A 16,950-nucleotide genomic window follows, 5' to 3' on the forward strand; every position below is an offset into this window, starting at 1 on the left:
AGGATGTGGACATTGTAAGAATATGTCCGTGCAATTAAAAGTGTCTGCTCAGTTTAAAATAAACCTGGCCACGTTATCAAACAAAGCTTGGTGTCTTCCATCAAAGCAAATCCAGAACAATTATTTGCATCAGTTATGTGACCCAGGTCTCTCTCTCTCAAACTCTTTCTTTCTCCTTCACGCACTCACAAACATAAATCACCTGTCCTCCCTGCCCATGCTCATATAACATCCTATTCTGCAGTGTTACACCACGAGATATACTTTACAGTTCCCACTCCTCTGCTCCCCAGAGGCACATCCCGCGTAGTAAACCAAAGACATTTCTCCTCAGGGCCTCAGAACTGGAGGAGGGATAGAGGGGGGACTTTGGTTTTTATTGTTTTAAGAATCAGAGCCCCACGGTGCGTAGCTCCTCCTGATAAATATTTCATGGGACGCACCATTAAGATCAAAGAAAACTCAGCTGTCTTATTGTTATGATTCCAAGGAGGGAACATCTAAATATTCCCTCTGTGCTGCTCTTCTCATTAGGACTCCTCAGATGTAAACACAACTGATTTCGAAGTTTTCTTTATTGTTATTATTCTTTATCCTTATAATTATTATTATTAGCCCAAAATATTCTTCCTTTATCACACAGTAGGTTTAAAATGGGAAAACTCAATGACCTCAGTGATTAAAAAGCTGTGTAAGCCAGAAGTCTTTGATTCAAAATTTAAAACGCTTTACTATATCATAGCTTCTTTCTGCTTTGGTGTGTGTCTAGAATACCTTATACTATGGATGTAATGCTACACAAAAGTCACAGTCAGTTCGGAGCGAGTTTATTGCAACAGATAAAAAAGTCCAAATGCATAAGGACATGTTTCTTTTCACTGGTTTTGAACAGAAAGTAGTGCAAGAGTCAAACACTGCGGAAATGCTCAAGCTGGGGACTGAGGTAGCATTTTACCCACTGGCAACTATTTTCATGACAAGAAATAAGCAACATTTCAGACACTCCTGTGTGTACGAACACCGAACACTTTCCCAAAAGGTAACAAGTCACAACAGACTATAAAACTGAAAAGCATCACATGTGTTTTGAAATTGAAAATAATAAAATACATAGAAAAATACAAATTACACCTTGTGCATTAGAAGGAGCCTTTCATTTAGTTCCACCTTGGCTGTATGCTGAATACCAACTGCTTTGGTAATTGTTTGTCCTGTTCTGCTTTTGCGTCTAAAGGGCGCTGGACAGTTTCCTTGTCACGGTGATCAACACATCTGGGTGACGCCGTCAAACAAGCGTTAAGCCCGTTTTAGTCCAACGATTTGTAATGAGACGAAACCATTGTTGAATGTTGCAGAGAAAAGTTGAAGCGGTGTGAACTGGCGGGTCTGAGCTCAGTTCAAGCCGGCCAGTTCATCTGCAACTCAGCTGGTCAAATTGTCATCGGCAGGTTTTAGTCCATAAAGCTCGTCACCTGTTTCAACAGCCAGTTGGCTTGTACTTAAAGGGATAGTGCACCCAAAAATGAAAATTCAGCCATTATCTACTCACCCATATGCTGAGGGAGGCTCAGGTGAAGTTTTAGAGTCCTCACATCACTTGCGGAGATCCAAGGAGAGAGGAGGTAGCAACACAACTCCACCTAATGGAGGCTGACGGTGCCCCAGATTCAGACTCCAGACTCTTGTGCGAGACCATGAGACATGGGCACCGCGTTCATGTGTGTTCACGTGCTTTCGCTGGTCTTGCGTGCAAGCTCACACACGTGAATGCGGTGCACAGAGAGGCAGTTAGAGCTACAGGCTACAATGAAGCTAAAAACAGAGTTCAAATGATGTTTTTCCAAACAACTTTTTATGTCGGGACACTTGGATCACTACGGACGAGCAGTATGGAGATATTTTGTGGTTTCAATTATGTGTTTTTGGATGTTTGAATCTGGGGCGCCGTCAGCCTCCATTAGTGGAGTTGTGTTGCTACCCCCTCTCCCCTCGGATCTCCGCAAGTGATGTGAGGACTCTAAAACTTCACCTGAGCCTCCATCGGCATATGGGTGAGTAGATACTGAATTTTCATTTTTGGGTGCACTATCCCTTTTAAGTCTGCTGGTCAAGTCAAAATGACTGCAGACGGGGTGTTCACTTGCTGTGACAGGTGCCTTGTCCCCACAGAGCCCTCTGTTTCTGTTCTCACTGTGTGCCGGTGTTGGACGGTGGGTTGCCCACTGCATGTGAGCACAAAGAAGAACAGAAGTACAGATAGTGTTGCATAGAGATGATACACCATCTCATGTAATTGCATTGGTGTGAACCCGCATGTTTGCAGAACACTGCAGAATGGCACATTGCAAGTAGTTGCCTGGTTCACCTCGTCTTGTTGCAAATCTTTGGTCCGAACTGGGCTTTCACATGGTGGATGTGTTTTTATCCACAGATCCTCGATGGTAGATCAACACCAACACACAACATTCTTATCTTATACACAGCTCTCTCTCCACTTTCATTGCCCTTGCCTATTCTCAGCACCTGTTGATATACAGCTAAAAGTTTCTGGGCAGAACTCCCGCTTCCTGTGTGACTGCATGCAATGGACTGTGACCCCCATACTGTGACAGTATGGCATAAAAACACAAATTGTTGCAGCCCTACATTCTACTGTACCTAATTTTCTTCTTGATAAATCCTGAATAATTGTCAGCAATGATTATTGAATTTTAGTTTTAGTTCCTATTTTCCGATATGTCTGAATATGTCCAACATGGAATGACTTTCTTATTTTTAATTAAATATTATGGATGATCAAAACAGCAGAGACAATGATGGGAGAAAGTCCAGAACTTTGTCCTTCGATCCAAGACCAAGTCTGAAAATGTTGTATTTCATAAATACATTACAAGCTGCTTAAATTTGTTTCCCTTTCAAAGTACATTAGTCTGAAAGGACATCTAAATTTAGAACATGCCCAACCCTTTCCATGTCAGAGATGATAGATTCATTCTGTTTGTCCAATAATATTTGTTTCAGCCAGTGCTTTGAGATATTTAAGAAGTGACATTTTTAAGGTTTACAAGCACGACACAAAATTTTATACGAAATGCAAAGTTGCAACAATGGTTTTCTTACTAATGAAATATAGATACTAATGTATATATGTATCATATGCCATTAAAGGAAGCAGATACTTTTTGGCAGATATTTGAAAACCTAAAGCAAATTTACTCCATACTCTAAAGCTTTTTCGCTCACAAATGTCCAAGTATTGGTCCTAGCATCCATAAAAAGACAGAAAATCTATTTACAGTTCGGCAGAGAGCTGTAGTTCAGTGTTGACAGACGACGCTGCACTTTATCTCTGCTTTTGTAGTCTTGATAAAGCCTGGACTAACAGGAGCCCTTTTGCACACAGTTTTGTTTACCTACATTGTGTAAGGTGTGTGTGTGTGTGTGTGTGTGTGTGTGTGTGTGTGTGTGTGTGTGTGTCAGATACATGATACTTACCAATGGAAGAACACATTGTACTCTGACCCCCATTGACACACATCCTGCTAGATGTGATGACTTGACATTATTATGAGGCGATGCTTTCCTTTCATATCTGACTTCATGTTTTGTCTGCTGTCCCTCTGACATAACAAACCGGGAGCTCAACTTAAATGTCACCACGCGCGTCATGAAGAGATGATACTTAGACATTTGACAGGCAGGGTAGAAAGAAGCACAGAATGTGCATTACATGATCCTTATGTCTCTGTTAATACTCTCTGTATGGTTGTTTGAACCAGGAATGCACCGATGTATCAGCTGAACATCGATATCTGCTGATATTTACCGTATTTACTGCCATCGGCCTCTTGGCAAATAAGAAGACATTCACAGATGACAGTGGCTGATGTTATTCTGTTTGGCACATTAATTTTGCGCAGGCTAATAAAGCTGGGCTTGAGAGTAACAGCCACAAACTTAAATTAATGTGCAGGTACAGATTACCAGCTTGTAGCAGCCAGCATCCAAACGTCCTTGGGACAGTACAAAATGTTTATGGGATGAGCAGAGGTCTTCCCTGGGGTGCCTTCAGGGTGAAAGGATGTAGCAGACTCACTTATGTTGCATTATGATACGTTTGAGGTCTATTCAGTAAGACTTTGTATTGGGCAAAGGGAAATTATAATATTATTATGATGTGTTCAAATGAATTCTTGTAAAATGTAGAGAGAAACATGAATAAACACAGCTGTTTGAAGGAGAAATGTGTTGATGATTTCAAAGCAATATGAAATAGGTATTAGAGAGGACATTATGATATAATATCCGGGGGGGTTTTCGGACCTAATTGTATTGCGGAGTTTTGCACAGCGGTGACTGGATCTTTGCTGTCAAACCACAAAAAAATGTGATGGCACAACAGTCTCCTTCAGTACATTATTCTGTGCTTTCTTTTGATTTTCACATTGGCTAGTCATCCTGTTTAATTTGTCTTCTGATTAAATCAGAAACGTTGAAACAAGTTGTAGGAAGCCTCTGCAAGTAATTGGTTGCTGGCAGACACTCTGTGTTGCAATAAAATGGTTAATCAGCAGTGTCGTGCACTGTAGAGCCGATGCGCTGCTGGTTCTGCCGGCCTGAATAGAATATAATGTCTATAGCCTTACTGTTGTGTAGGAGCATTTATAGACTGAGCTGAGTGGTGATGCGCGGGTCGACCTGTAACCCGCGGGACCCGCAAATGGACCTGCGAGTCGGGCAGCAGTGATTGTCTGTTAAATCGGTCTGTAAATGATATTTTGACATTATTGGCTATTGCTGTCATGGCATCCGAAGGCACTGATGCATTGAGCAGGTGACAGTCCGCGGTTGTTTTCAAAACACACTTGTGTCACGCACTCCAAAAGAAACTTGTTGAAACTTTAAACAATAATTTATTGTACAAAACGGGGGAAACAAACGTTGACAGAAACAGTTCCATAATTCATATTAAATTCAAAAGATAACGAAAAAACAGCTACAAGTTAGAGGGAATAGTGATAAAGTGGTAAAACTTGGCATTGATCCACAGCCTCAGACAGATGCGCTCAAGCGTGCCGTGTGCACAAGCTCCGTTGGTAGGCTATACTATATTTTCACATTTTTAACAATGGAATTTAAAAGTTTTGATTTTTATTGATAACCTACATTTACCAACAACAAAAAGACTACATTTAGCACCAAAAAAATATGTTAAAAAAATAAATTGAAAAAAAAAAAGTAAATAAAAAACGAATATCGAATACCAAATTTTCATAACGAATACCTACCCATAGAAACGAATATTCGAATATCCAAATATTTGGGTACAGCCCTAAGTATTGGTATTGGCTATTAGCCAAGTAGTTATTTTAAACATTGGCACTGGCCAGGAATTTCACAGCTGGTGCATCCCTAGTTTGAACTGATATCAGTCAGACAGAAAGGGCCTGATTTCACAAGCTGACGTAGGCTTTAACCCCTGTTGTATGACTTCATGTACAGTTTCATTCTTCTTCTGAATTTATGTCGACTTTCAGTTTTGGTAAAGGTATCTGTATTAAATGATGGTCATGTTTTTCCCCTGTCATCTCTCTTTTTGTCTCATCTTCTTTTCTCATTTTCACTTTGTTCTTTTTTTACATCCCCATGTTGCTCGAGCAAATCAACACTACCAGTCACAGCCAGAAGGCAAACAAACGCCAATAAGAGTCATAAAAGCTAATGTAATAAAGCCCATATTAGAATAAACAAAGCTAAGAATATCATAAACTCCAACAGCACTCTGCTGATAACATCTCAGTGTGTTATACTGCTGACTGGTTATCGCATTACGGACTCGGAAATCAGTTTCTGCCTGGTTTTACTCTGTATTTTTCTTAGTATCAACAGCCTCCATCAAAAGACCAAAGCCAGCCATGAATGGATCCATCAAACAAATAATGTTTGCATATCAAACCTCATATACTTTATCTCTCTGAGCCATAGACCTCTCAAAAGCTATTAAAAACACAAAGGTGAGCCACACTTTTTATTTCATTGTTGCTGCTGCTGTTGATACTCATCAGAGCAGCAAACGTGTATTATTCTGGTTTCATAGTTCTGAACAAGTGCACTGTTTAAGGACTATGCACACCGAGAATGATACATTTAACAGTAACTGTAAATATACAATTTAAAAATCATTCTAACTCAAGTGGATGGCGGAGTGCACATCACAACTACAACAACAGATGGTATGGGGATCACTGTCAGGCCCTGTCTCCATGGGTACAGATACTTTTTTGTAAACTGACATTTTCATCTACGTTTAAGCCTTACGTCTCCAAGCAAACTGAGTATTAGGTCACTAAAACAGTGATTTTTTTTTTAAAATGCCTTCTATGGGGCAGATTTTCAAAACTCAGGTTGCTATCTGTGTGGAAATGTAAAACAGACCATTTGGGAAACAATGACATGATGTCCTCTCATTCATTGCTTTGTATGATGAGCTTGCACCTGAAAATTTTTGCAACTTACAGGTTGGTTTATGTTTTGGCAATGCTCGGTTTTAGACTTGCACCGATTTATCGGCATTGCTCAGAATCCGGCCGGTTTTCACGTGATTGGCCATGGCCTGCGACCGGCCAGTCAGTCTAAAATATGCTGATTTAAAACACCAGTCAAATTCCCGCCGCACCACATGATTGACATCGTGTAACATCAGCAGCACACGCACATGTGCAACTCACAGCTAGGGCGATGTGAGGAAGTGAAACATGAGCGGCTCCTCACCTTAATCATTCACGCACATGCATCAAAAGAGTGAAGGAGAAAGTTGTTAATTGTCCATGTTAAACTGAACTGCAGAGCTCTCACTGCTGCACTGTGCCGCTTGAAACTGCCGAGGCGTGTGTCTGCGTGCCGAAGATGCACGTGTCCGTGCGCTTACTGGCGGGCGCGTCCTTATGACCTGTGTGAATTTTCCACGGGAGATATTTTTACTTTTTTGTCTATTCTAGAAATTACCCACAAATGCTATACACCAAGAATTATTGTTTTATTTATCTATGTTTTTATTTATGTATGCCTTTTGACTTATTTATTTTAATACTGTACCTGAAGTTATATTTGGGCAAAAAGGAAAATGTGTGTCACTGTTTTTGTTTGTTTGTTTGATTTGATTATTGAAAAGCTGGTTGTATCTTGGTTAGAATATTCTAATAAAAGACAGATAGAAAATATTGCAATATCATGTGTGCTGTAAAGTGGTTTGAAAAAAATGAAATCGTAATTGGCCATCCAAATACTCTACAAAGCGGAAATTGGTATCAGCCCCAAAAATTGTAATTGGTGCAAGTCTTCTTGATTTAAAGATTACTTTAAACTTAAACTTGGTGTTGCTGTACCACTTAATGGATGAAGGCGTCTGCTGCCCCCAGTCTTTTTGCTCCACTCCAGTTGCTGCAGTTTAAAGTCAGCCACAAAAGACGGTTTTGGCTCAGACGCAGTTGAACCAGCGGATGGTGTGGCAATCTCAAGAGTGAGATGGTTATGATAAGGAGTGGAAGAAAAACTTTTGCATGTCCTAAGCATTAGTCATATCTTTGAGCGAGCTCCTTCATCCCTACATTAAATGGGACTCTCCAGTCAGTGTTTTGAAAAAGGTAGGCTGAACACAGGGGAGTCTGTGGAAGAAAGCTAAAGCTGGCAAGAATATGGAGTCATTGTTGTGTTCTGGTTTGGATGGAAATATTTTTATAAACAAAGGTTGCGTGGACAGAATTTCATCTGTTTTAAAACACATCTGTTCATGTGTAGACGGCGCCTAAGGGCGATTTAATGAGTGATAGAAACACTGACAGCAAATCAAAATCCATCCAAATTTACGGGACATAAGCTGCAACACAGGATGCTCATATCTTTATGTTGTAGTTATTGTTCTTGGTGTGGACGGCTCTTTATTCTTGCTTGAGTAATGTTTCCTTCAAGCTTTAGTGCCTAGTTGTTTATCTCTTTTGAAAACAATGAAAGTTTATATTTTTGTCCTGTTTTTAAAGATTTATGACTTCAGTAAGAACTAATGGGCTCGGGGCTGTTGACAGTTGGAAAATATTTGAGAGAACATGCTATTGGTTTTGGTCTTTTCATGAGATGTGTTGATAATAACAAACTATATAGCCCTATCCTTTGATAATGCAATAATACCACCCTCTGATGCAATAACACACTGAAGTTGCTTTCAGCGTTACAGAAACAAGCAGCCCAGTGTCTCCAGCATGACACCTATTCTCCCTGTGTATGTGTGTGTCTTTGTCTCCCTCTTTGCTTCCCTCACTCCCCTGCCAGTGGACTGGTCAGGCCTGTTTGTCCAGTATCAGATATCGGCCTGATACAAGGCCAAGACAGGGTTTAATTTCTGCTTTTTTGTCCTTACAGAAAGATAAAATTTTGGATTTATTAATGATTTCACATTTGCCTTCATTGATCCCGCTCTGGTGGTCTGAATTGGCAGACAAAAACAGATCAGGTCTGTGCTTTTTATTAGATTAATGGATGCGGTATCAGCAGGGAAAATGCACCCATTACTGGGGTGGTGACATTGATTGATTTGGAAGGTAGTCAGGGCATCTGCACATGCACAAAAAAAGCCACAGAAAGCTTTGTCCAGAAAAGAAGTTCACATACTACATGTTTGTACATATGCAGGGCAAAGTTCTGCATGTCCACAGAGAGATTTGCATGCTTTCACTGTCAGACAAATATGTGAGAAAGAAGAACTCGGAGGTAGCAGTGAAAGTGGAATAGATGGGAAATGAGGAAACAGAAGCGACAAAATAAAGAAAGCAAAAGATGATGAAAGTAAAAGGATGAGTGAATGACTAGAAAGAAGGATGTGGTGAGGAGATAAATGAGGAAGGATTAGAAAAGGATACAACAATAAAGTGGAAATAAGTACATTTGGGATTAAGAATTAATTTTTCTGTTTGATTTAGACAGTTAGATGTTTTATTGTGTAATAATGTATAATTACTCCAATTTACATGTTTGATAGTGTAATATAATAACTCCTACACTGATTCAATTTCAGAGACAGTCCAAATCGGCATTTGCGCGACGGTTAAAATTATTTATTTGATTGGTTTTCTTATTTTCGTTTCATATCTTAACTGCGCTGTCAACACATGAAATGTCATTCTAGTGAAGATTACTGAATTAAATTGTGGCAGCTGTTGTGATGATGACGGCTGTAGTGGTGATGGTAATGGGGAGGATAATGATAATGATGAGGATGATGATGATGATCACAGTGCTGCTTGATGTGAGGGCAACGGCAGTGACGGAGGGTGATGATAATAACCGAGCGGTATGATAATGAGGCCGTTGAAGATGGGAAGCTAAACATAGAGCTAAAGGTTGTTTTGTTTTGTTGTTTTGATCACTGACACACTTCACCTTTTCACACAAAGGTCACGGCTCTGCCAGGCAAGCATGTGAATCATTGGGGTGTGTGTGTGTGTGTGTTACTATGCAAAACACAGGGCTGTTGTGGAGAAATGATGTGTGAGTGTGTGTGCACAGTACAGTGTGTCAAGTCTTGTCTGATTACTCGGGTGTGGCGTCTCTCTGCCTGATGCCATGTGCGCATTTAGTGCGTAGATGCCATATTTTGTGCATCTTTATATGTGTCTGTTAGCTCTTTGAATATCCAGATGTTTTATGCTGGCCTGTGTGTGTGTGTACAAAATGTGTGTATGAGCGTGTTTGAGTCTTTATTGGTTCCCAGTGGGTTGAGCAGAGTTCCTGACCCCATTTCCTGCTGTTGTTGACAGAGAGACATTCAGGCCCGAGGCTCTTGGGACCAGACACTGCCTGGAGGAGCTTCCTGTCACTGCGGCCTACAACCTCTTGATTTGTCATTGTTTCGATTGCCTTTTTCCCTCCTTTTTTTCTGTAGTCTTTTGGCATCCGTCAGACTCTGATTCAGTCATTCTGGACCATGAGGTCAGGACACGACTGGAAGGGAGAGCCCCAGACATGAGAAGGGCTTCCTGATAATTCCCGTTGTCATGAGAACTGCAGGATTCTGTTGTTTGCCACAGAATGTATATGTACAGCATTTAGAAATGACAAACATACACAAAAGTCGAGGGGAGGGGGGCATGCATGTTAGAGCACAGACAAGAGTGATCATTTGAATCGATTAATGTCAAAAATATTGATTTATTGATACATATCGATTGACTACAGTAGCCCAGAACAGACAAACCAAACACTGGCTCAAGATTAGGCCATTCGTGGTTTTTGCGCCGTTCTCCTACATGCTTGGCACATGAGAGAAGATCCAGTTCTGCAACCTCACTGCTAGATGCCTCTAAATCCCACACACTAGACTTTTAAATTAATCAGTCATCAAATAGTTGGTCATTTATATTTTTGTTGATCACCTCATAGATTAATCCACTAACTGTTATAAGCTTGGTTCATAACGGTACCAATAATAGTTTTTGGGAGTTTTTGAAGAATTAAAGCAGAAACCAAATCCCTACAACAAAACGCTGCCTACAACCATTCAAGAAAATGAAAAGTCATCGTTGTCATGTTATAGCCTTGATATATTTATATTGTAAATAATTAAGGCCTATGCCCTCTTCAGTGAGTTTTTGGTGGTATCAAAAATGTTATGTAATATCAGTATTTTTCAAGGTATTGTATGAGTGTTAGAAATTCTAGTATTGTGACAACACTAGTATGGATAAGAGAAGAGAATTAAAAATGTAACTTTGCTTTTAGTTTAGCTGCAACCTCCAAGGCTGAAAAATGAAGCCAATGCAGAAATGTAACAAACTGCAGTTCCTTGAATGGCCACTTGAGGCTGGCTCTAAAAAAAGGAGTAAACCCCCATAGACCCCCATGTGAAAATGCAGCTGAAATAAAAGTGTTTACAGTCTGGTACGAAAATTGTTTTCGTCTCTATAGCTTATTTCAACATTCATGACAACTGTACAGGGGGTTAATTTTGTATAACTCACTCTTTACATTTTATTTAAGCCCAAAGTTCTGCATATTTAAGGGCAGGGCCACTTTGATCACAGGCTGTCTGTGAGGTGTCGCGACAGTCTATGAGTCAGATCCACACCTCACTCCTCCACAGTTTCCACCTTTCATCCACATAACAAACCACTGGGTAATGTCATGCTAGCTACGTCCATTATTGATACAGTCTTCAGGGTTCCCAGCGCATCATCCAACAGCATGCAGCCAGTTAAGGTGTTAATTTCTTCTTCTTTGATTAAACTGTACTTTTATTTTGGTAATAGTCCAGTGTAATTCTGTGGGACAGCCAGAGTTTAACATATGACAGTGTTCTAATATTAAGGGGTTCAATGTGGGTTGAATTTGCATTCAGTAGCCCTGTTTCAGCCCTGTGACAGTCTGGTGACCTGTCCAGGGTGTTTTATACATGTTTCAGCTGTATGAAACTTGTATTATATGTCCACCCCCTATATTATTCTAAACATAATGTATGTACACCACATCCTGATTTTTCCTCTTTGTCGAGGCATTTAAACTATTCCAGTCAGTCTTCTGTTTCAGAAATACAGCTTGAAGGATTTCATCCATCATGGAAAAACAAACAAACAAAAAACCTCTAGGCCGTGTAAATTGATAATTTGTCAATATCGTGATATGAGACTAGATATCGTTGTAGATTTTTTGATATTGTTTTATCAGAAGTGTCGCCCTTTAGGCTGCATCACAGTGAAGTGATGTAATTTTCTGAACTTAGATTGTTCAGGTTGTTCTATTATTTGTCTTTACCCACTTAGTCATTATATCCACATTACTTATGATTATCAAAAATCTGATTGTGTCAGTATTGTGTGAAAGCAACGATAGTCAACCCTACAATGTAGTCGCAAAAATGATATTCAGGTTTTGTATCAAAGATATTGTGATACTTGATTTTCTCCATGTATCGCCCAGGCCTACATCCAAGGGTTTGTCCCGTATCTCTCAAAGGACAGAAGAAATAAAACTATTAAAATCCAAAACTTCTCTTTTGACTTTTCTGTTTGATGCAGTTGTCAATGTTGTGTTAATGTAAATGTGGCATTAAAGCAATAACATACTTGAGGTTGTGGGACAAGTGTTAACAGTGTGCTGACAGACAGCAGCTCAGTGGTGCCAACAACCACAGCACTCCATGTTGTGTCTTATCGCTCAATTAATATGTCAATCAACAGCTGGAATTAATACCCATCAACACGTTTAGTAATGTGTCTTATTTACTTTCTGTTGTCAGTCATTTTGTAAGACATTTATGTTTGGTGCCAGTTTTTTTTAAGGTGTTCAAAAAAGTTTAGCTGTTGTGATAAAGTCTCTGCGTGTATCTTTGTGTGTTTTCCAGGTTGCTGCCGACTGAGTCAACAGGCAGTCTTTCCAACAACAGGCCGGAGATGGAGAGCAGCACCCAGCCTCCTCCGTCCCAACGCTACAGCTGCTATGACCTGGATGACCTGGACGTTGCATGGCTGGAGCTGGTCAACCACGAGTTCAGACAGATGGGTGAGTGCAAACTGACTGGCTGCTTCATTTGATAATGATAGCCAGGAAACACTTTGACTCTGAGTGGAAAAAAGAAGCATCTAACATGGTTGTAAGTGCTGAAATATAATGATAGTGTTGTGAAAATTATTTAGTTTTTACTTGGTCTCTTGCTGCATGATGCCTTCTGTGAATTAGCCTAGTGATATGATTTTATTTCCCATTAACTTTATTTGCCAGAGCTACATGGGCTTAAAGGAATACTTCACCTCCAAAATGACCATTTGCATATCAGTGACTCACCCTGTGTTAGGCTTAATTCTTTACGAAATGTTTGTTTTTCTCGCATGCCTCTACGGTGAACGAAGAATCCAAAAATAAAGAAAATGAATCATGAATTGAATAAAGGGGATCACGTTTTACAACAACAAAGCTATATCAAAACATCCATTTACACACTCCTGCACAAACTGCGCAGTATAATCCAAGTCTGATCTATCCAGTGGAATGCTCCTTACTTCCTAAACACATGCATTTTTGCTAAAATCTTAGTATTTTGCGTAAACTATCTAACCCACAGATGCGTTCCCTAGAAATCCAGAGTTCTCGCGAGAGCACAATTTGAATTTGCTCAGCGAGTCACTCTGGCAATCAGTAATGATGCTCATTACCCATGCCGTTGGAGCCGAGCTGCACCAATCACATCGGTGTATCTGATATAGGCGGGCCAGAGGTGAGCTAAACAGATGACGACAGCGCTGCCATGACGAAGTCCGGAATCAGTCAGTAAACATTGCAAGATGGCTACGGATGAACACCAGTTGTTTGAAATGGCTTTGGCCGCTACAATGAACGAGTTAGACTTGGCTTTTTCTCTAAAAGAGGAACAGAAGACGGCGCTCCAGTCTTTACTTTGCAAGAAGGACGTTTTTGCTGTTTTGCCGACCGGATACGGCAAGAATCTAATCTACCAGTTAGCTCCGCTGGTAGCTAAGCTCTGGATACGTCACCCCGTGTATTGTTCTGATTGGTCATAGTGTTATCCAATTGCGTGCAGTGATATTTACAAATGCATGTTTGGTGCCACCCCTCGAGTTGGGACATTTTCATTACTCATGGCCACACCCTAAATCTTTCTAGATTTGGGTCTGGATTTCCAGGCTACAAATGAGTAGCACAAGCGTGTGCATTTGAACTCTGCTGAATAGAATGCACGAGCAGAGCTCAAACGCATGCCCAGGCGGCTGCTCATTGGCAGAAATATTTTAAACAGTACGATAAATGCATGTTTGGAAAGTACTGAGCATACCGCTGGATAAATGAGTTGGATTATACTGCACGAGTTGTGTGAGAGTTTGTAAATGGATGTTTTGATACAGTTTCGCTGTTTTTAAACACTGTCCCCTTTTACTACAATTCGTCAAGAGCCTTCTCTGATTTTGGATTTTTGGATTCGTCATTCACAGTGGAGGCATGCGGGAAAAACGGATTTCTTAAACCTTCAACATAGCACAGGGTGAGTTATTGATAAACAAATGATCATTTTGAGGGAGAAATATTCCTTTAAAAGATACAGCCATACTCTCTGTATAGCATGTACGGAATTCATATTCCAGTGTAGGGCTGCTGCAACTAAAGAATATTTCCAATTTGTGATTAATCCCTTAAATGTCTTTAAAAAGTCCAAAACGTGAGAATTCCGATCACAGTTTCCAGCACTCTGCTTGAAACTGCTCCCCCCCCCCTTTCAGCAGTTCAAAATTCAAATATATTCTGTTTATAACAGTGTGAAACAGAGCAAAGCAGCAATCTTCACACTTTAGCAGCTGGAACCAGCAATGTTTTCATTTTTTCATTTGATTATTACATTTTTTTGCAGGATAATTTTCTGTCAGTTGTCCAATTGATCACCTGAATCAATGTTTCAGCACTGTTTAGTTGATTTATACTGTACTTCAAGGCAAATCAAGTGTCCTCCTTGACCATTACAGTCAGTGCGTCAGAGGTTCACAGAGGAATGAGCCTGGCAAATGCTGGTTTTTAGCTAAATAGGAGTGTGTATTATTTTACAAGAAGTTATTTTAGTGTTATGTCTGTTTTTTACCTTTTTCCACACCTGCCCATAACATTTATTAAATATAGATAAACTTTTTCAGCTGTTTTTCTGAAGAATATTAAAAATTCACCTCAAATTTACATTGTAAAAAGTTTTAAAATGTCTTAAAATTTGGTCTCTGAAACCTGTAGATGTTTTTCAGTACATCTTCTTTTCTTTCTTTCTATCCTCGCTCTGGTTATTCCTTCCTCTCCTCCCTTATCGTCATCTGTCTCCTCTGTCTTCTCTGTTCCTCTTCTTCTTAGGTTACTGTCACTCTGTCTCTCCTCTGCCGTGCTCCCTCCTTCATTTTGCCATGGTGACAACTGCTGACCCCGAGCATCTCTCCCATCTCCACCATTTTATTCGATATCTGATCAGCCCTTTTCAGATAAAGCGTCGTAATTGTGTTTATAAATCCCCGCTGGGGTTTCAGGCCTTTATTTCTGGGACACATTCTCCTTAACTCAAACACACACACCCACACACACACACACACACACACACACACACACACACACACACACACAAGCTCTTGCTGGATCAGAAGTGGGTTGTGTCTCATAACCTCCAATGCTAGACCAAACAAACAGACGGTTGATTGGTTCTGCAGGGCGAGGCTGTACAGCTCTCAACTCATGATGGGATGATTCAGCATTTTCTATCTCAGTCCTCCACTTACTGTACACTTGTGTACGAGTGTGTGCGTATTCAGAATGTGTAGTTGGTGAGTGATGAGACTGGACATGCTGTAATTCAGCTTATTTTACCACTTGTTTCAGTTGGATTTAGAGATGGAGTTAATTTGATTTTCAGATTATTCAGTAGAGAGGAAACTTGATTTTTTTTGCAGAAAACTAGGCCATTGCAGCAGCACAAAACACTGGGAAACATGCAGGCTGTCAGTTGTAATAGAGAAAACACTCGATATTGAATATCAGGCTTCATGGCATTATAATGCATTCAGGAAAGTAAGTTAAATAGATCAGAGAAGTACATGAAGGCACAGGATGCAGTGACAGTGTGTAGAATAAAAGCAGTACAACATACTGAAACATAAAGAAAGAAATTCAGTCTATGTGTCCGTCTTTTGTGTGTGTGTGCATGTTGTATGGCTTTTCCATTGGCACCACAGACCGCACTGAATTGTGTTTTCATTACCAGTTTAAATGCCTATTTTGGCCAAAGTACGCCCAGCTGCCTCCAAGTGGGTTGTGTTGACGTCAGGTGGCCTTTGTCATCATTCAGTGGTGATTTAGCACAAAACCCATTTGTACTCCTTTTGCCACACCTAAACTGGTATTTACAAAGGAAGAATGTGTGCACCGTAGGAATTCCTCAGACAAGGCGTACACACAGTTTTAACTGAGATAGCTGTGGATGAGATAATTAGGATGAGATTAAACATAAGTTGACAGACAGGTAGCATAGTTTTTGGGTTGTCTGCCAATTTCACTGATTGTGTTATTATTTTGCAGGCTGCATGGCGTTCTATTAAATGTCAGTCAAAGGCGCATTTATGAACTCATTTTAAATTATTTATGAGTGATGAATTTCATCATTCTTTTTGTTTACATTCATCTCCCTGTCAGTGATTGTTTAATTTTATCCTGTGACGCATTTTGTAAAGTAAGTTTCCACATGAGTGCTATGAATAAATCATTGATCATCCTTCTGACGTTTAATAACAGTGATTATTGAGATTTTACCATGATGACGATGGTTTGCAGGAATGTGATTAACTGGCGGTACATATGCTTCAAATACCCACAGCCGTGCGTATGACAGCTGCTCTGGCACCATTGGAGAAGCTCGCACATGCAACACATTCAGTGATATTGCACTTTCTTTACCATGGTTCTCATTGACATATCTAATGAATGGTGGAGGGGCACAAGTGTCGACATGCAAACCGATGTTTAAGGGCGTTTCTACATCTGTTTATGGTGACCTGTGGGTGTGAAAATGAGGCCTATGCCCATGCACCCAGTGCCACAATGATCTAGATTCTGCTTTTGTGCATACACACAGTTTTAGTCGTGAATCTACACAGGGTTTTATGCATCTGGCTCCACGGCGTATGCAAGCCCTAAAAAAGTCTTTAAATGTCTTGAATTCAGGTTCATAAATATTAAAGGGATAGTGCACCCAAAAATGAAAATTCAGCCATTATCTACTCACCCATATGCCGAGGGAGGCTCAGGGGAAGTTTTAGAGTCCTCACAACACGTGGGGAGCTCCAAGGGGAGAGTGGGTAGCAACACAACTCCACCTAATGGAGGCTTATGGCGCCCCAGATTTAAACGTCCAAAAACACATAATTGAAACCA

General features: G+C 40.2%; 1 protein-coding gene across 2 annotated transcripts in view; it reads left to right on the forward strand.

The window, feature by feature from the left end:
- jade2 (jade family PHD finger 2) overlaps window positions 1-16,950 on the forward strand; it is a 259,041-nt gene that overhangs the window by 116,158 nt on the left and 125,933 nt on the right. For both annotated transcript variants that reach the window (XM_049592610.1, XM_049592611.1), the window contains exon 5: window positions 12,389-12,546. In XM_049592610.1, coding sequence (XP_049448567.1) covers window positions 12,389-12,546 — 158 coding nt within the window. The remainder of the gene's footprint in view (window positions 1-12,388; window positions 12,547-16,950) is intronic.

The sequence above is a fragment of the Epinephelus fuscoguttatus genome, linkage group LG12 (assembly GCF_011397635.1).
Source record: "Epinephelus fuscoguttatus linkage group LG12, E.fuscoguttatus.final_Chr_v1".
NCBI lineage: Eukaryota > Metazoa > Chordata > Actinopteri > Perciformes > Serranidae > Epinephelus > Epinephelus fuscoguttatus.